The sequence below is a fragment of the Sus scrofa genome, chromosome 6 (assembly GCF_054392235.1).
Source record: "Sus scrofa isolate SSC_HxYL_T2T_F1_AM1 chromosome 6, Sscrofa_HxYL_maternal_Yorkshire_Landrace_v2.0, whole genome shotgun sequence".
Lineage (NCBI taxonomy): Eukaryota > Metazoa > Chordata > Mammalia > Artiodactyla > Suidae > Sus > Sus scrofa.
Genome location: NC_139388.1, coordinates 62,239,430 through 62,258,719, shown reverse-complemented (window position 1 = coordinate 62,258,719; position 19,290 = coordinate 62,239,430). Strand labels below are relative to the sequence as shown.

Sequence of the window (19,290 nt, the reverse complement as noted above, 5' to 3'; positions counted from 1 at the left end):
AGGAGACGCCTCCCAGGAATAGAGGGAACCACACAGCATCTACTTCCTGTGGTTAAGAGGATTCAGCACCAGGGGTGTGTTCACACAGACTCTGGGAGGTGGAGGCTGGTAGCTGTGGATCCCTCCTCTCCTCCAGGCTGTGTCGGATCCCATATCCAAAGTATATGGCCAGTCCTAGCAGGGAAATGAGACCATGAGAAGAAAAAGTGGTCACTCTCCCCGTTTACAAATGCCTGGTAGGTCCCCTATTATGGCATCGGACAGAGTTTGTGGGGAGAGGTCATTAGGAAGGGGGTTGGGTTCTGTCCCTCGAGAGGCCTCTTCATCCCAGAAAGCCACTCACCCATGGCATTCCAGATGCCAAACTGGGCCCAGGTCACAGAGGACATCTGCATCATCAGGTAGACATTCACAAAGATGCTCAGCACTGGGAGGACGGGCAGAGCAGGGACCTGGGGGCAAAGCCAGTGACTCCCTGAATACAGCACCCACAGCTGAGAGGGAGGACCCTCCCCCACGTGGGCAGGGAGACCCCAGTCCTCCTCAGGCTGTGCATGCAGGGCCCAATGAGACTGGTGGTGTGGGGGGAAGCACTGGGTGGGACCAGGGAAGGTCCATTGGTTTGAGCAAGTCCCCCCTTCCCTGGTCCAGCAAAGGAGGCTTCACCTCAAAGCATGCCGACTTCAGCCCCTCAGCCTGGACAGCTGGGCACATAAGGTCACCTACCCTGAAGGGAAGAGGAGAGGGGTTCTGGGGCTGCCTCCAAATGATGGCGGTGATCCCCGCAATGAGCAGCAGCAGCAGCACAGCCCCTGCTGTGAACCCGGGGTCTCCAGAGAACACTTGGCTGGGCCACAGGGCCAGAAGCAGGCTCAGGATGGTCAGCAGGAGAACTGCAAGGGTCAAGGGGGAGGACAGCAGACTCAACTCCAGAGGCCAAATGGGTCAAGACCTCGGGTCACCCCTCCCCCACACTGCCCACCCCAGGAAGGGCCATCACATCTGCAAGACCCCCTCAGCTGCCAGCCCGCCCACTCCCTGCCCATCCTGTCCATCTCAGAAGGTGACCAAAGAGAAGTCCCCAGGCTCACCCAGCAGGAAGGCGCATCCACAGACAATCCGGCCAGATTTCCGTGTGGGGGTGGTACTGATAGGGTTACACAGACTCTTTAGAGGGTTTGAAGTTCCTGCTTCTGGTGCAGATTCCAAAGGACTTTCTTCAACGACAGGACCCATCTCAGTTTTATCCTCTGTTCTCTTGTTCTTGCTGAAATTCTGGTGTGGCTGATACCTGCATTAGAGGTATAAAGGCAATATTACCAGCAGCCCCTACTCACCTAACAACACACAGCCTTCTTCATCTGCTTAAGCCCGGCTGGACATTTAGAAGAAATAAGAGGATTACCTTCCCATCGGTCCCCACGAGTCCCAGACCCCCAGTCAAGGTGCATTGGAGTCTCACCTGAGGACAAGGACAGAAAAAGCCACGAGGGTGTAAGACAGCAGAGTTCCGATGGACATGAGGTCCACAAGATCCGTGAAGTTGAAGAGTAAGGCCATGACCCCTAGAAGGAGGGCACACACAAGGTGGGAGGAGGGAATGAGAAACCACTGGAAATACCCAAGTGAAGGAAACTGATCAAAGAAAGGCGTGGGTGTTGCTTTTCACCTGCAAGAATTCCCGCGGCCATGATGGACTTGACCCGGTTGTGTGCGCAGGCGTGGATCCGGGTCAGTCCCCGGAAAAGGAGCCCGTCCTCTGCCATTTCGTAGATCAGCTTCGGCATCCTGCACACGGCGCTGTGGAGTCTGGAGGAGAAGATGGAAACAGGCGTGAGGACATGGAGATGGAGGACGGACCGGGGCTTCTGCTCCCCAGCCTACGAGGCATAAGGCGTCTTCCCCTCTTGCCTCTCAATCCCAAGCACTGGGATAGCTGAGCCTCTGACAGTAGCTGGGGAGCAAGCTTTGACACTCACCTGGATGTCAGGGCACAGAGGGTGCCAACAGCCACGACATATCCTGCCAGAGCCCCCCAGCTGTGGAGAATAGCTTGTGGCAAGGGGTTGTAAGGGTGAATCTGGTAATAGGGCACCATGAGAGTGACAGCTGCTGAGACCCCAAAATATGCCAAAAAGCAGACGAAGAGTGAGATCACGATGCCCAAGGGGATGGAACGATGAGGAGTTAGAGCTTCTTCCCCTGCAGGACGGGTGGATGTCTTAGGTCAGGAAAACACGCTGGGGGTGAAAGCATAAAATCTCTTTCCTCTTGCACCTGTAAGAGCAGGCTACCCTTCTACCCACCCCTATGCCTGAGAGCTGCCCAATATGTGTCCAAACCCGTGATGGGACCCACAGTGACCACGTTACCTTTAGTGGCAATGATATGAACACCAAAAAATATGTAGAAGCATAAAGCTGCTCCACGGAGAATCCCTTCAAAGCCAAAAGGTGCAAACCCTCCAGAACCCAGAGGGCCCAGCCTATGAGAGAAGGGATGAGGAAGAATGCGGGGGAGGCTGTTCAGACATGGCTCCTGGACTTGTCCATTAATACCCTGAGTCCTGGGCTCCAGGACCCTCATCACCAGGTCAACCTCCCAAATCTCTCTAGTCCTCCGCTATATTCCCAGCTCTGCCTCCCACCCCCCCAAGCATTCCTATGGCCAAGAGGACGCTCCTAACCTAGAGGTGTCATTGGATCCAGCTGTGGCCAGTGTGTAGTCCTGTTCTGTGAGCTGCCAGTTGTGCAGATCTCCCTCACCAAAGCCGAGAAGATGATGAGGCTGAGCACCAAAAGGCTCAAGCCTGTGGACACTTTGGTGACCAGGGTTGACTCACGAACCCCCAGCCCCAGAACTCCTGTGGGAAAGACGGCATATGAAACAGGCGAAATCACCAAATCCATTGGCACAGAAAACAGCTTAGTGGTTGCCATAGTCCAGAGAGCGGGTGGTGGTGGAGAGATGGACAGTGATGTTCAGTGGGTACAGGTTTCCCTTTGGGGGTGAGGAAATGCTTGCAGCTAGAGGGAGGTGATCGCTACAAAACATTTTGAATGTACTAAGGGCCACTGAACTGTACATGTCAAGACGGTTAAGTTTGGGGCCATCATCTCACAATAACCTATCAAATTATCAGGTGGTACACCTTAAACTTATACAGTGTCATCTGTCATTTATATCTCAATAAAGCTGGAAAAATGATTAAAATGGTTAATTGTATGTTATGCAAATTTCCTCTCAAATAAAAAACCATCTTGGAGTTCCCATGGTGGTGCCGCGGAAATGAATTCAACTAGTAAACATGAGGTTGTGGGTTCGATCTCTGGCCTTGCTCAGTGGGTTAAGGATGCGGTGTTGCCATGAGCCGTGGTGTAGGTTGCAGCAGTGACTTGGATCCTGTGTTGCTGTGGCTGTGGCGTAGGCTGCAGCTGTAGCTCCAGTGTGACCCATCGCATGGGAACCTCCATATGCTGCAATTGCAGCCCTAAAAAGCAAAAACAAAAAAACGAACAAACAAAACCCCCAAAAACCCCCAAAACAAAAAAACGTTTTTGGTCTCAGCACAGGGGAAGAAACTTGTTGGTCTAAGTAAATGATTCTCAGCTGGGGCTACTTTCCATCTGCAAGGGACAATGGCAATGTCTGGAGACATCACATCTTCATTATCACAGTTTGGGGAGTGGATGTCCCTGGGATCTAATGACAAAAGCCAGGGATGCTACTCAATACTCAACACTTTTTGAAAAAGCAACACAACCCAAAACGCACAGGACAGCTCTAGACACCAAAGAATAATGAGCCCCAAATGTCAACAGTGCCAAGAGTGGGGAACAACGGTCTATGTCTTGCCTTCCGGTCTCTCATAGCACAGACCTTTCTTTCCACTCCTCATCCCCCCACCATTTTTCTACCCCAAGCCTTTTCCACCCCAGCTCCCCCTTCACACCCCCCTCTTCCCATCCCGTCTCTGACCCCTCCTCACCAGTCATCAGCAGCACCAGACCCAGGGCAAAAACGTCAGCATACGTGGCCAGAAAAGAGGGCATGTGTAGAGGGAAAGCTTCCTGTAACACTTGAGAGATGTGGCTCCCAATCAGTCTGTCAAAGATATAGCTCCAGGCCTTGGCCACACGGGCGGTACCTGCATCACAGAAGAAGGAACATCCATAGACAAACATAACTGATGTGCCACAGGATGTATTTATGAGAAAAAAAAAAACCCAGTAGACAAAACACCCCATCTCAAAGAGTTTCTTTTCATGGCCTGGGGAGAGTAAACCCAGGAGGGTCCCAAAAATTCAATTATCTAATATATTAGGAGGAGAACAACGTTATGCAAGAAAAGAACACGGAAAAGTAGAACAAAGAGAGCTGGGATGGGGGCTGAAATTTTCCATCTCGTGGTAAAAGAAAATCCCATGAAGGCAACAGCTGAACAAAGCCTTGCACATGGTGAGGGGTGAGCCTGTGGGACCTGCCTCCCTCTCACCCACTCCCTGCACTTCCCTCTCCTTCTGGGTTCTTGGTCCATCATTTAAGGAAAAGCAGGGTAGAGCTGAGTAGAATGAAGTCGTGGGGCTTTCCCGACACTGTTACCCACTTGTCTCCACAAGGTCAATAACAACATCTCATGAACCACTGCAGACCTCAATCCCTCAAGATGGTTTCCCAGTCTTAAACCCCGTGCCATTCCCTTCCCATCATCTCACCAATGACCAAGGACAGTATGGAGTTCCAGCCAGTGATGAAGGCATGCAGTTGTCCCATGGTGACATAGCTGTAGAAATACACGGAACCAGAGCGTGCTACCTGGGCCCCCAGCTCTGCATAGTAGAGCCCAGACAGCATAGTAGACAGACCAGCCACCAAGAAGCAGATGATGGTTGCTGGTCCAGCTATGAACTTGGCCACTTTACCAGCCAGGATGTACACACCAGGTCTCAGGATCCGGCCCACGCCCAACACCACCAGGTCGAAGGTGTTCAGATGAGCCACGTGACTCTCAGACTCCTCCCTGGGCTTCAGTGGCCGCCTGCGGACCAGCTTCTCCCCAAATAGGTGAACATACTGACCCAGCATCCCAGACATATTGAGGAGGCTATGACCTGCAGAGAAAACAAGTAGTCCTCATGTCATAAGCCCTGTATAAGGGTCATCTTTACTATTGTTTGAGCACAAGTCAAAAGATGAGTCTTAGAATCCAGGCACTGATCCAATCCCCACATCTTCTTATACAAACACTAAAGCTCCCAGCTCCTGCTTTCATCTGGAAAATGGGTCTTCCCACCCTCAGGCTGAGCCAGGCTGACCCAGCTGCACCCTGCGATGGCAGAGGTCTCTTTAGGAGCCGCTGGACCCCGCACCCAGTCTCCTCCAGGGGAGGGGATACCCAAGACTTACTGGATCCTGGGGGCAGAGCCTGGAGCAGGGATCGGTCAGGGAGGCTGAGGTTAAACTGTGTGGGGCTGGAGCTGCCTCCTCTCCAAAGGGGGAATCGGGGAGTCCCTGAGCCCCAAGGACAAGGCTTAACCCCTGGGTTGTTGGGTGGGGCTGGGGCTGGGTGGGTGGGAGCATCTGGAGTGTTGCTATCAGCCTTGACAGGCCTGTGGTTACCCTCAGGGCATGGTTTTGAGATCTTTCTTTCTTTCTTTCTTTCTTTCTTTCTTTCTTTCTTTCTTTCTTTCTTTCTTTCTTTCTTTCTTTCTTTCTTTCTTTCTCTCTCTCTCTCTCTCTCTCTCTTTCCTTCCTTCCTTCCTTCCTTCCTTCCTTCCTTCCTTCCTTCTTTCTTTCTTTCCTTCTTGGCCACATTTGAAGCACATGGATTCCCAGCCTAGAGGTCAAATCAGAGCTGTAGATGCTGGCCACAGACACGCCAGCTCCAAGCCACCTCTGCGACCTATACCACAGGTGAGGACAACGACGGGTCCTTAACTCACTAGGCAAGGCTGGGGATGGAACCTGTGTCCTCATGGATGCTAGTCGGATTTGTTTCCACTGAGCCACGATGGGAACTCCAGAGATGTTATTTCTTGTGGCAAAACGCACATAACATAAAATTGACCACTTTAATAACTGTAGGTGTCCAGTTCAGTTAAGTATGTTGACATTTTGTGCCACCAAACTCCAGAACTTTCTGCATCTTGCAAAACGGAACCTCTGTACCCACTCGCCCCCAATGCCTCTCCTCCTTTCCTGATTCCTGGCCATCCCCATCCTCCTTTCTGTCTCCATGAATCTGACCCCTCCCGGTGCTTCGTTGAAGTGGAAACATTCCATATTTGTCCTTTCTTGTCAGGCTTATTTTATTTTATTATTATTTTTTGTCTTTTTTTTTTTTTTTTTTTTTGTCTTTTTGCCTTTTCGAGGGCTGCTCCTGCGGCATATGGAGGTTCCCAGGCTAGGGGTCCAGTTGGAGCTGTAGCCACTGGCCTATGCTAGAGCCACAGCTTCACGGGATCCGAGCCGTGTCTACAACCTACACCACAGCTCATGGCAACGCCAGATCCTTAACCCACTGAGCAAGGCCAGGGACCGAACCCGCAACCTCATGGTTCCTAGTCGGATTCGTTAACCACTGAGCCACAACGGGAACTCCAAGTCAGTCTTATTTTATTTACTACATTATCAAATAGGTTCATCCATGTTGTAGCATGTGTTAGAATTGCCTTCCTTTTTTAATGCTGAATAATACTCTATCATTTGCACATACAACGTTTGGCTTATCCATTCGTTGGTCAGTGGGCACGTGGGCTGCTCCACGTTTTAGCTCACGTGACTTAACGCTACTCTAAACGTGAATGTACAAGTGTCTCTTCCAGGGTGTGCTTTCAGGTCTTTTGGGAAGATCCTCAGCAGAGGAATTGCTGGGCCACATGGCTCTAAGACTTGCCAGTGCTCGTGATGGAGAAGGTGTTCACATACTGAGGTGTGGGGACGTCAGGGTGGCTGGTACAGGCTTCAGCCTGAACGTTGTGTGCAGCTACGACAGCCGGTCAGACCCTCATGGCACATCTGCTCTCACCACTGAGGTCAAGGAGGTCTGTTTGGAGGATAAGGATGAACAACTCCCAGCTTATGGGCTCCATGGCAACACTCACTCTAAGATAAGGTTTCCTTCCCACCCAGACCCAAGAGTCCTGCTGTCTCGCTGTCTGTGGACTAAATGTGTCTTTTTTGAAATCCTGAAGGAACCTACCTGGTCATGGTTGATGTCTGACCTATATTTTAATAAGGTAGAAGAGTATGCTGAAAACGATGCTTCAACGGAGCAGGTCCTCAGAGCTACTGGAAGGCTGTCTCCCCTGCTATGGTCCTCACTTTGGCTCGAATAAATATCGTTCCTTTTTTTTTCCTTTTTTTTTTTTTGGCTGCACCTGTGGCATGTGGAAGTTCCCAGGTCATGGATCAAACTGGAGATAAGGAGTGAAAATTCCAGATCCTTAACTCCCTGTACCACAAGAGAACTCCAGCTTTTTCCTATTCTTCTTTTATTGTTTGTGGATTATTTCTGTGGACACGTGATTACATTTGATCATCAAGGACCCAGAGAAGTGGGGGCTGCCAGACCGGGGACCCCACTCACATCCCTGCTCCCTCCCAGTCTTCTTACTCTACTCAACTCTCCACAGTCTACACGTGGCCTGAGATGCTCCAGGGTGGGCAACCCCCAAGCCCAGCTGCACCCCACCCAGGAGAAGGGGAGCTTAAAGCCTCTGCTGTGAATTCATGCAACAAAAGCATTGAAGGAGTATCCTGCCTGCACCCAGCCTTGCAGGAAGGTAGGGAGGAGACAAAGGGGAGGGTGACCTAGGCCCCTTCTCCAAGCAGCTCTGTTTGCTGGAGAGCTGAGCACACAGGCAGAGCAGAGACCTGGATGTCAGAGGAGAGGAGCCCTGCTCCTCAGGGAAGGAAACCCAGGAGCAGAAAGTGGAGAGGGGCAGGAAGTGAGAGGGGCAGGGTGGTGGTGGCGGCAGGGGAATGTCAGGTGGAGGTGAAGGGGTGACAAGACCATGACACGCATCAAGTGACACTGAGCACAAACTATCAAAAGGGACTTAAATGGACTTGGAGAACAGACTTGCAGCTGCCAGCGGGGGTGGGGGTGGGGGGTGTGGTGGTCAGTGGGAGGGATCGGGAGCTTGGGGTTATTGGATGCAACTTGGAATGGATTTACAATGAGATCCTGCTGAGTAGCATTGAGAACTATGTCTAGATACTTATATCACAACAGAACGAAGGGTGGAAAAAAAAAATGTATACATGTAAGTGCAACTTGGTCCCCATGCTGTACAGCAGAAAAGATACAAACAAACAAACATAACCAAAAACACAAAAGTGACTTAATGTAGCAGTTGACTCTTACTTCAACTTAAACAAATGGTAGGTGATTTAAAATATGTAGGAGTTCCTGCTGTGGGGCAGCAAGTTCACGGGATCAACTGTCTCTCTGCAATGCCAGGACACAGGTTTGATTCTCAGCCCAGCACAGTGGCTTAAAGGACTGGGCATTGCCATAGGGTAAGTCACAGCTGTGGCTCCATTCTGAAACCTGGCCTGGGAACTTCCAGGTGCCAGGGGCAGCCAAAAAAGAAAAAGAAAACAAATACTGTTAAGTTTTTGGACTTCCCTGGTGGCTCAATGAATTAAGTCACTGCTGTGATGCTGGACACTGCTGTGGCATGGGTTAGATATCTGCCTAGGGAATTTCTGCATGCTGCAGGGAGTTCCCATCATGGCACAGTGGAAACAAACCCAACTAGGAACCTTGAGGTTGCAGGTTTGATCCCTGGCCTCTCTCAATGGATTAAGGATCTGGCGTTGCCGTGAGCTGTGGTGTAGGTTGCAGATGAGGCTTGGATCTGGTGTTGCTGTTGCTGTAGTGTAGGCCTGCAGTTGTAGCTCCAATTAGATCCCGAGCCTGGGAACCTCCATATGCCATGAGTGTGGCCCTGAAAAGCAAATAAATAAATAAATAAATATTTTAATTTTTTAAAAGAAGCGCCTGCCATGGAAGATGGAATGAGTGGCTTAAGATGTTGAGAGTTTTAGTTCTAGTTTTGTTTTGTTTTTTTTTTTTTCTCATGGCTGAGTAGTTGTTCCTTTTTCTTTTTTTTTTTTTTTATTGGTGGTGCCTCCGCTGGCATGTGGAAGTTCCTGGGCCAGGGATCAAACCCACACCACAGCAGTAACTCCAGCAGTGAGAGTTCTGGATCCTTAACCCACTGTGCCACAGGAGAACCCTATGAGTAGTTATTTTTTATGTGCAGCTTAGTAGTTTTATTTCTCCCTCTGGTTTCTGGGTATATTGTGATACGTTATTTGAGAAAATGCATCTCACTGTTGCAGAGTTATGAAGCATACTTTTGTGTATGTATCTTAAGTTTTTAAAAGTTTACCTAAAATTGTACAACAGAAAGTCATTTTGTCCTCTGGGAATAATTACAGGGCTATAGATGCATCCCGCCTTCACACCCCTCAGAGGCTGCCAGTGTCCCTTGAACCACAAGACACCTCCCGTGTTTGGAGGGAACCAGACAGCATCTACTTCTTGTGGTTAAGAGGATTCAGAACTAGGGGTGTGTTCATGAAGAGTCTGGGAGGTGGAGGTTGATGGCTTTGGATCACTCTTCTCCTCCAGGCTGTGTCGGATCCCATATCCAAAGTATATGGCAAATCCTAGCAGGGAAATGAGACCATGAGAAGGAAACCAGGTGCTGTCCCCACTTACGAATGTCTAAGAGGCTTCCTGTTATAGCATCTGACACAGTTTGTGAGGAGAGGGATTAGGAATGGGGTTGAGTTCAGGGACTCAAGAGGCCTCTTCATCGCAGAAAGCCACTCACCCATGGCATTCCAGATGCCAAACTGGGCCCAGGTCACAGAGGACAGCTGCATCATCAGGTAGACATTCACAAAGATGCTCAGCACTGGGAGCACGGGCAGAGCAGGGACCTGGGGGCAAAGCCAGTGACTCCCTGAACACAGCACCCACAGCTGAGAGGGAGGACCCTCCCCCACGTGGGTGGGGAGACCCCAGTCCTCCTCAGGCTGTGCATGCAGGGCCCACCGAACGGAGGGGTGTGGGGGAAGCACTGGGTGGGACCAGGGAAGGTCCATTGGTTTGAGCAAGTCCCCCCTTCCCTGGTCCAGCAAAGGAGGCTTCACCTCAAAGCATGCTGACTTCAGCCCCTCAGCCTGGACAGCTGGGCACATAAGGTCACCTACCCTGAAGGGAAGAGGAGAGGGGTTCTGGGGCTGCCTCCAAATGATGACAGTGATCCCCGCAATGAGCAGCAGCAGCAGCACAGCCCCTGCTGTGAACCCGGGGTCTCCAGAGAACACTTGGCTGGGCCACAGGGCCAGAAGCAGGCTCAGGATGGTCAGCAGGAGAACTGCACGGGTCAAGGGGGAGGACAGCAGGCTCAACTCCAGAGGCCAAATGGGCCAAGACCTCGGGTCACCCCTCCCCCACACTGCCCACCCCAGGAAGGGCCATCACATCTGCAAGACTCCTCAGCTGCCAGCACACCCACTCCCTGCCCATCCTGTCCATCTCAGAAGATGACCAAAGAGAAGTCCCCGTGCTCACCCAGCAGGAAGGCACATCCATAGACAATCTGGCCAGATTTCTGAGTGGGGGTTGTACTGATAGGGTTACACAGACTCTTTAGAGGGTTTGAGGTTCCTGCTTCAGGTTCAGATGTCGGAGAAATTTCATCCTGTGCACACATCTCAAGTCCATCCTCAGTTTTCTCATTCTTGATTAAATTCTGGTCTGGCTGGTATCTGATTTAGAGGTATAAAGGTGATATTAACAGCTGCCCCTACTCATCCATCATCACACAGCTTAATCCACTGCTTTTTGCCTTAAGCCTAGCAGGACATTTAGGAAGCAGCATGAAGGCAGAAGGGGATTATCAACTTGTCAGTCTCAAACCAAGACCCCCAGTCAAGGTACAGTGGAGTCTCACCTGAGGACAAGGACAGAAAAAGACACCAGGGAGAAAGCGAGCAGGATCCCGATTGATAATAGGTCCACAAGATCAAGGATCGTGAAGATCAATGCCATGACCCCTGAAATGGTGATTCAAGTGAGCTGAGGCATGGGAGTGGAAAACCACCGGAAATATCCAAGTGAGGGAAATCGATCAGGGGGGGTGGGCTTTGTTCACTCACCTGCGAGTATTCCTGCAGTCATGATGGCCAGGAGGGGAGTGCCTGTAAAGGCATGGACCTGGATCAATACCCGAAAGAGGAGCCCATCACGTGCCATTTCACAAATCTGCTGGGATGTGGGGAACATGACACTCTGGTATCTTAAAGACAAAATGGGCACATGTGTGAGGACATGGAGAAGCAGGACAGACCGGGGCTTCTGTTCGTAGGCCACATGGGCTGAGGTGTCTTTCCCTCTTGCCTCTCAATCCCAAGGGCTGGGATACCTGAGACTCTGACAGTAGATGGGGATAGAGCTGTGACACTGACCTGGATGTCAGAGCACAGAGGATGAGAAAAGCCATGACATATCTAGCGGGAGCCCAACCAACGTGGAGAAAAGCCTGGGGGAAGGGGTTGTCAGGCTGAATCTGGTAATAGGGCACCATGAGGGTGAGCGCCGCCAAAACACTGGAATATGCCAAAAAGCAGATGGAGATTGTGATCACGATGCCCAAGGGGATGGAACGCTGAGGATTTCTGGCTTCTTCCCCTACAGGATGGATGAACGTACTGAGTCAGGAAAACACATTGGAACGAATGTCAAAATCCCCTTCCATGTTGACCCCCCAAGAGCAGGCTTCCTCTAGGCTCAAGGGCAGACCAAGCTTTGCCCAAACCCCTGCTAGGTTACACAGTGACCACGTTACCTTTTGTGGCAATGACGTCAAAGCCAAAAAATGCATAGTAGCAAATAGCTGCTCCTCCGAGAATCCCATCAATGCCAAAGGGCACAAACCCTCCAGAACCCAGAAGGCCCAGCCTAGGGGAGAAGGAATGAATAAGAAGGTGGGTGAGGTTCAGGCATCTCTACTGGATTTCTCATTTAACACCCCAAGTCTTGGGCTCTAGGACCCCCATCATCGGGATCCGCCACCCCACATCTCTCTAGTCCCCACCATATTCCCAGCTCTCCCCGTTCCCCCAAACCCCATATGCATGACTAGGGCCAAGAGGACCCTCCAAACCTAGAGGTGTCACTGGATCCAGATGCGGCCAGTTTGTAGTCCTGTTCTGTGAGCTGCCAGTTGTGCAGGTCTCCCTTAATGAAGCCAGAGAGGATGATGAAGCTGAGCACCAAGAGGTTGATGCCTGTGGAGACTTTGTCAACCAGGGCTGATTCACGAGCTCCCAGAGCCAGCACTCCTGTGGGAAAGACGGACTATGAAACATGTGGTATAACTCAATCCACAGAGGCAGAAAGCAGACCGTGGTTGCCAAGGACTGAGAATTGGACAGAGGGTGGATGGATGGATGGTGACTGCTCAGTGGGTGATGGAAAGGCTTGGAACTAGATGGAAGAGAAGGTTGCACTACATTGTAATGGATTTTTTTTCATTTTTTTTTTTTAAAGGCCTTACCTGCAGCCTATGGAAGTTCCTGGGCTAGGGGTCTAATTGGAGTTGCAGCTGCCAGCCTACACCACAGCCACAGCAACACCAGATCCGAGGTGCCTCTGCAACCTTCCCTCCAGCCTGAGGCAAGACTGGATCCTTAACCCAGTGAGTGAGGCCAGGGATTGAACCCCCATCCTCACAGACACTATGTTGAGGTCTTAACCCACTGAGCCACAATGGGAACTCCCAAAATTTTGATGTGTTAATTTCTACTGAATTATACTTTTTTGGGGGAGGGCACACCCATGGGATGTGGAAGTTCTGGGGGTGGGGAAGTTCTGCATTTGTGATCTGTGCCACAGCTGTGGCAATGCTGGATCCTTAACCTGTTGGGCCATAAGGCAACTTCCAAAGTGTCCGCTTTTAGATGGTTAATTTCTTATGGTGGCCATCATTTCACTGCACACAAGTCTATCAAATCACCATACTGTGCACCTTATATTTATACTGTGTGTATGTCAATTATATCTTACTCAAGCTAGGGGGAACATTTTAAAAACAGTTGATTTTATTCTACATGAATTTCCCCTGAATTAAAAAAAAATCTGTGGTCCCTATATAGAGGAAGGAACTTGTTGGTCAAGTAAATGTTTCTCCAGTGAGACTGATTTTGTCCCCCAAGAGACCCTTGGCAATGCCCAGAGACATTCTGATCGTCACAGTTCGGTAAGTGGGTATCACCAGTATATATTGAGTGAAGGCCAGGGGTGCTACTCAACACGAGACAATGAGTTTGGGGTTTTTTTACTGCACAGAGGGACATTCCCATTGTGGCTCCGTGGGCTAAGAAGACAACATAGCTTCTGTGAGAATGGGGGGTCAATACCTGACTTCACTCAGTGGGTTAAGGATCTGGCATCACCAAAGGCTGTGTCATAGGTCACAGATGCAGCTTGGATCCAGAGTTGCTAATGGCTGTGGCGGAGGCTGGCTGTGCATATCTGCTTCAACCCCTAGCCTGGGAACTTCCATATGCTGTGGGTACAGCCCTAAAAAGGAAAAAACAAATGTCCAGGACACCCTCCAACCAATGAGTGATCCAGTACAGAACGTCAGGAGTGCCAAGGTTGGGAAACTAGGGTCGGTGGTGCCTTCCTCTCTCACTGACCATGTTCTGCTTTCCAGACCCGATTCCTCCCCGCACACCCCCGTTTTCCTACGCCAAGCCTTTCCCATCCCAGCTCATCCATCACACACCACTCTTCCCAGCCCATCTCTGACCACCATCTTACCCGTAAGCAGCAGCACCAGGCTCAGGGCAACAAAGTCTAGGTATGTGGGCAGAAAGTAGGGCAAATGCAGAGGGAAATTTTCCCGCAGCACTTGAGAGATGTGATTCCCAATCAGACTGTCAAAGACGAAGCTCCAGGCCCTGGCCACACTGGCAGTGTCTGCAGCAGCAGAAGAACAAACAGTCATCGACACACATATATTGCACACCTAGGAAGTGCTATGAGATGTGTTTTGGGGGTGGGGCAGGCTGACAAAAGAACTAATCTACGAAGAGTTTTTGGTTCATGGGAAGGGAGGCCCTGCCCAGAGGATTTACCAAATAGCTCAACTAGTTCATGTGTTCAGAGAAGATCAGTGTTAGGCAAGAAACAACTCTGGGAATTGGGACCAGGAGGGCTGGAAGGAGAGGACTGTGATTTTAAAATGAGGTATAGGAGTTCCTGTCATGGCTCAGTGGAAACGAATCTGTCTAATATCGATGAGGATGCAGGTTCGATCTCTGGCCTCAGTGGGTTAAGGATCCGGCGTTGCCGTGAGCTGTGGTGTAGGTCACAGATGTGGCTTGGATGGTGTGCTACTGTGGCTATGGTTCAGCTGCGAGTCCAGCTCTCATTCGACCACTAGCCTGGGACCCTTCCTATGCCGTGGGTGTGGCCCTGAAAAGACAAATACATATAATAAAATAAAAGAAAATGAGGTGTAAGGGGAAATCCCACGAAGACAGCAACTGAGCAAAGCCTTCCAAAGGGTGAGGGATGCGCCTCCCTCATACCCACCCCCTAGGCTTCCCTTTCCTTCTGCATTCCTGGTCCGTCAAATTGGATAGCAAACGGCAGGTGAATGAGGGAAGACCCCAACCCTTACTCCTATTTCTTGTTCTTAAGCCCCACACCTCCCCCCCCCATCATCTCACTGATGAGAGAAGAGAGTATGAGGTTCCATCCAGCGATGAAGGCATACAGTTGTCCCATTGTCACATAGCTGTAGAAATAAATGGAACCGGAGCGTTGTACCCGGGTCCCAAACTCTGCATAGCAGAGCCCAGACAACACAGAAGACAGGGCGGTCACCAAGAAGGAGATGATGATTGCTGGTCCAGCTATGTTTGTGGCCACTGCACCAGCCAGGATGTACATGCCAACACCCAGGGTGCTGCCCAGACCCAGAGCCACCAGGTCGGGGATGTTCAGATGAGGTGTGGGAATCTCAGACTCCTTCCTGGGCTTCAGCAGCCGCCTGCGCACCAGCTTCCGACCAAACTGACGAACATACTGACTCAGCATCTCAGATGGAGCTGAGGCTAAGTTCTGCAGAGGAAACAAGACGCAAAATCATCCAGGATGTCCATCCACCCTTGGCCCCGGGAGTCCAATTACACAGAGCAATGGGGTCACAGGAGCAGGTGGTTAAATCATAGATTGGCCAAGTTCTCCACCTCAGAGCTTTGGTTTCTAGAGACACAAGGGAGACTTTAATTATGTTTCAAATTTACCAGAAGGGTTGTTCAAAGATCAGTGAGGGGGAGAAGAATATATCTCCCCCAAATGCACCACTTTGCAGGTGGATTGTTTTGAACTGAAGGCAATTAAGACTCCACAGACTCAGGAACAGCTCTCGCCTCTGCCTTAACTGCTCAAAATAGCTTAGAGAGAATGTCCATGCCCAGAAGAGAGCTTCTACCACAGACAACCTTTTATCTCAGAAAGACTTATCTAAATAAAGTGGCAAGCATTTGGTGATCCGGCATTTGCTCTTCTCACCTTCCTGGGGGCAGTCTCCCTCGGCTTTGAAGCCCCAGATCCCCACCCCCTCCGCCTCAGCTCAGAGCTACGTGTAAGCCTCAATCGCCTGACTGCCTTTACGCCTTAGAGTTTTTATGGGAGTCTGGTACATCCCAAATTAAATGCATTCATTTGTCTTATGTCAATGCAATTATTAGGACTTCCCATCATGGCTCAGTGGTGAACAAACCCTACTAGTGTCCATGAGGGTGTGGGTTTGATCCCTGGCCTCCCTCATTGGGTTAAGGATCCGGCGTTTCCGTGAGCTGTGGTGTATTTCGAAGACACGGCTCAGATCTGGCATTGCTAGGGTTGTCATGTAGGCTGACCTCTGCAGCTCCGATTTGACCCCTGGCCTGTGAACTTCCATATGCTGCAGGTGTGGCCCTGAGGGGAAAATAGTTTTTTAAGGTATAAAAATGGACTTTTCATGACAAACATCATATGCAATCACAGATATGTGGAATCTAGAGAAAATATACAAATGAACATATTTACAGAACAGAGACTCTCGGTCTTTGAAAACAAACTTATGGTTACCAACGGGGATAGGTGGGGGGAGGTTTACAGGGATGGCCTGGGGTTTGAGACTGGGAGGTACGCACTGCGGTATATGAAATGATGGCCAATAGGGACCTGCTGTGGAGCACAGGGTACTCTACCGAACAGTCTAGAATGATCTATACGGGAGAGAATCTGAAAAAGAATAGATGTGCGTATGCCTATAACTGAATCACTTTGTTGTACAGCAGAAGTGATCAGAGCAATTTTAAGTCAACTATACTTTGATAAGACTTCTAAAAAAGTGGAAAACTTGTTACAAGGAGGAGTGACAGGATTCTCTTTCCCGCTCCACTGAGGCCCGGCAGGTCTCCTCCTCAGCTCTGCTGACCCAGGGCACACACGTTTCTGCCAGGGGTGGGCAGTCTTCTGTCTCTGATATTCCAAAGTGCAAATGGAGCAGTTCGGTTAAGAGCGAGCTAGCTCGCAAAAAGGCAGGGAATCTTGGATTGGAGGCGTGGTTCCGACAACAGCCCCTGTGCCTTTGAACAAGTCGTTTCTCTGGACCTCTGTTTTCTTCTCTTCCAGACAGAGCTGAGGAACCCTCGTGGAGCAGGAATGTCAAAGGGAGCAGCTGCCGTGGATTAAGTACGGGGGTTCCCCCAAAGTCAAAAATGGAATGAACCTATGATCTAGGCATTACCCCTGTGGGTGGGATGCCAGGAACATGTTCCCAGAATCCGGGTTCTTGCTCATGGAGCCGAAGAAGGCACTTGGCGAACACACAGGCAGCAAGCGAGCAAAGTCTTTATTACATGAAAGCAAACAGCTCCCAGGACAGGCTGAGAAGGGGAAGAAGGGTCCCCTCTCTATTGTCCTATAGGGACTTTTATCCCTTAAAGATGGGGGTTACCGGCGTGGGGTCCAGAAGGATGTGGTTTTCTCCCCTTGGCCTTGCTCAGTTAGCCGTATCAGTCCTTGTCCAATAGGGGTCTTAGGGGTGGAAAAGTCCCCTAAGTCTCATGCTTGCTTTGCCCTTCACTTCCCATAGACGGAGTCACGGCGGGTTAGAGGTTAATGCCCATCTGGACAGAGGGACACTCCCTGTGGTATACAAGACCTGTGGGGATGTGACTCCCTGGAGCCCTTAAGCCACCAATGTTCACCCATAGCCACAGCAAAGAATGCATCGAAGCCCATGCTCCCACACTGATGACCTGAGTTATTATTCTGCCTCAGGTGTATACCCCAAAGAACTGAAAATAGGGTTTCAGAGATTTGCAGACTCATGGTCATAGCCCATTATTGGCAGTTGCGGAGGATAGAAGCAAAACCCAAATGTCCACCCATGAAGGAACAGATAAACGTCTATGCATATGATGGTATATTTATTATTCAGCCTTAAAAACCAGAACCCGAACCCAAACCCAAACAGGAATTTGTGCCCCATGCCACCATATGGCAGAACCTTGAGGACATTACACTAAGTGACATAAGCTTGTCCCACATATACACACAGTGCATGATTCCACTCCTGTGAATGCCCTAGACTGTCAAGTTCAGAGGAACTGAAAGCAGAATGGTGGTTTGCCAGGGCTGGGGAAAGACAAAAGTGGAGACTCATTTTTCAAACAGGGACACAGTTTCCATTTTACAAGATTGTAAAGTTTCTTGGAGCTTGGATACACGACAATGTCAATAAATCTAGCATTGCTAAACTGTATACTTAAAAATGGTATGATGGTAGATTTTGTGTTATGTGTATCTTACAACTACATGTAATTGCTGCCCATGATAAATATTAGAGACAGTTTCACGGAGTTGCTGGGTGTAATGAACACCAAGGAGCCTTAACATGAATCATCATTAGTCACCTTCTGCAAGTACCCAAACCGGCAGATGCTCAAGCTCCTCCATAGCCTTAGCAGGAGAGACCTCAGATGCACAGTGCCAGCTGTATAGAGGAGAATAAAACCAGTGGTCCATGTAGCCTAAACGTTTTATATATGCACTCCTTCCTGTTATTTGAAGACCCATACAAACTGAGTCAAAGACCCTCTGGACTTGGACCCCATCACCCCCACTGCCACCCCTTCTCACACAAACACAACAGCTCCCAGCTCCTTCTGCTTTCATGTGCACAATGGGTCTTCCCACTCTCAGGCTGAGCCAGGCTGACCCAGCTGCACCCTGCGATGGCAGAGTCTCTTTAGAAGCCGCTGAACCCCACACCCAGTCTCCTCCAGGAGAGGGGATACCCAAGACTTACTGGATCCTTGGAGCAGAGCCTGGAGCAGGGATCGGTCAGGGAGGCTGAGGTTAAGCTGTGTGGGGCTGGAGCTGCCTCCTCTCCAAAGGGGGAATTGGGGAGTCCCTGAGCACCAAGGACAAGGCTTAAACCCTTGGTGGGGTGGGGCTGGGGCTGGGTGGGTGGGAGCTTCTGGAGTGTTGCTATCAGCCCTTGACAGAGTCTGTGGTTACCCTCAGGGCATGGTTCTGGGCTGTCCTTTTTGTGGTAAAATACACAGTCCATAAAGTGGCCATTTTAATCATCTTTAATTGGGCAGTTCATTCATCTTACTACGTTCACATTTTGTGCCACCAGACTCGAGAACAGTTTTGCATCTTGCAAAACTGAACCCCTGTACCCACTCAACACCAATGCCCCCTTTTCCTTTCCCAGTTCCTGGCAATCCCCGTTCTACTTTCTGTGCTAGGAACCTGACCCCTCTAGGTGTTGCTTTGAAGGGGACTCATCTAATGTTTGTCCTTTCCTGTCAGGCTTATTTCACTTACTGCCACGCCCACAGCCTTCATCCGTGTTGCAGCGTGTGTTCGATTCTCCCCCTGTTTAATCCTGAGTATGGCGCTGTCATTTCTACTTAGCACCCGGCTTTCCCTCTTCTTGGTCAGTGGGCACTTGGGTTGCTTTCAGGTTTTCGCTATTGTGACTTATGCTTCAGCGAACGGGAGTTTGCAAACATCTCCTGCGGAGTGTGCTGTCGGTTCCTGCCGGTGTATCCTCAGAAGCGGAATTGCTGGACCATGCAGTTCTGAGGGTGCCATGTGGTTGTGGTGGAGATGCTATTCACATCCTGAGGGCTGCCTTATACAGGTTCCGCCTGAATGTTTCTGAACGTACCACAGCCTGGCAAACC

At 50.3% G+C, this 19,290-nt stretch overlaps 2 protein-coding genes across 5 annotated transcripts; both read right to left on the bottom strand.

The window, feature by feature from the left end:
• Positions 1 to 5,510, bottom strand: LOC100523969 (cationic amino acid transporter 3-like). Its single transcript, XM_013998748.3, is given in 14 exon segments — positions 1 to 133; positions 136 to 174; positions 344 to 452; positions 727 to 893; positions 1,092 to 1,291; positions 1,463 to 1,565; positions 1,670 to 1,809; positions 1,980 to 2,202; positions 2,373 to 2,485; positions 2,687 to 2,774; positions 2,777 to 2,863; positions 3,989 to 4,147; positions 4,716 to 5,111; positions 5,407 to 5,510. Coding segments are annotated over 13 exon segments (1,860 nt in total). The 5' UTR covers positions 5,095 to 5,111; positions 5,407 to 5,510; the 3' UTR covers positions 1 to 80.
• A 3,856-nt stretch (positions 5,511 to 9,366) lies between these two features.
• Positions 9,367 to 18,505, bottom strand: LOC100523792 (cationic amino acid transporter 3). Of its 4 annotated transcripts, XM_084961960.1 has the most exons (14): positions 18,402 to 18,505; positions 16,237 to 16,327; positions 14,921 to 15,157; positions 14,764 to 14,831; positions 13,850 to 14,008; positions 12,189 to 12,366; positions 11,871 to 11,983; positions 11,491 to 11,713; positions 11,182 to 11,321; positions 10,977 to 11,079; positions 10,595 to 10,791; positions 10,231 to 10,397; positions 9,849 to 9,957; positions 9,367 to 9,681 (listed from the first exon to the last, which is right to left on the bottom strand). In XM_084961960.1, the coding sequence occupies exons 4-14, from the start codon at positions 14,819 to 14,821 to the stop codon at positions 9,560 to 9,562; spliced, it is 1,569 nt and encodes a 522-aa protein (XP_084818086.1). In that variant the 5' UTR covers positions 14,822 to 14,831; positions 14,921 to 15,157; positions 16,237 to 16,327; positions 18,402 to 18,505; the 3' UTR covers positions 9,367 to 9,559. The 4 variants fall into 4 exon arrangements, with proteins under 4 accessions (XP_084818086.1, XP_084818084.1, XP_084818085.1 ...); XM_084961958.1 differs by having other exon boundaries at positions 14,764 to 15,157; XM_084961959.1 differs by lacking the exon at positions 16,237 to 16,327.
• Between the last annotated feature and the right edge of the window lie 785 nt (positions 18,506 to 19,290).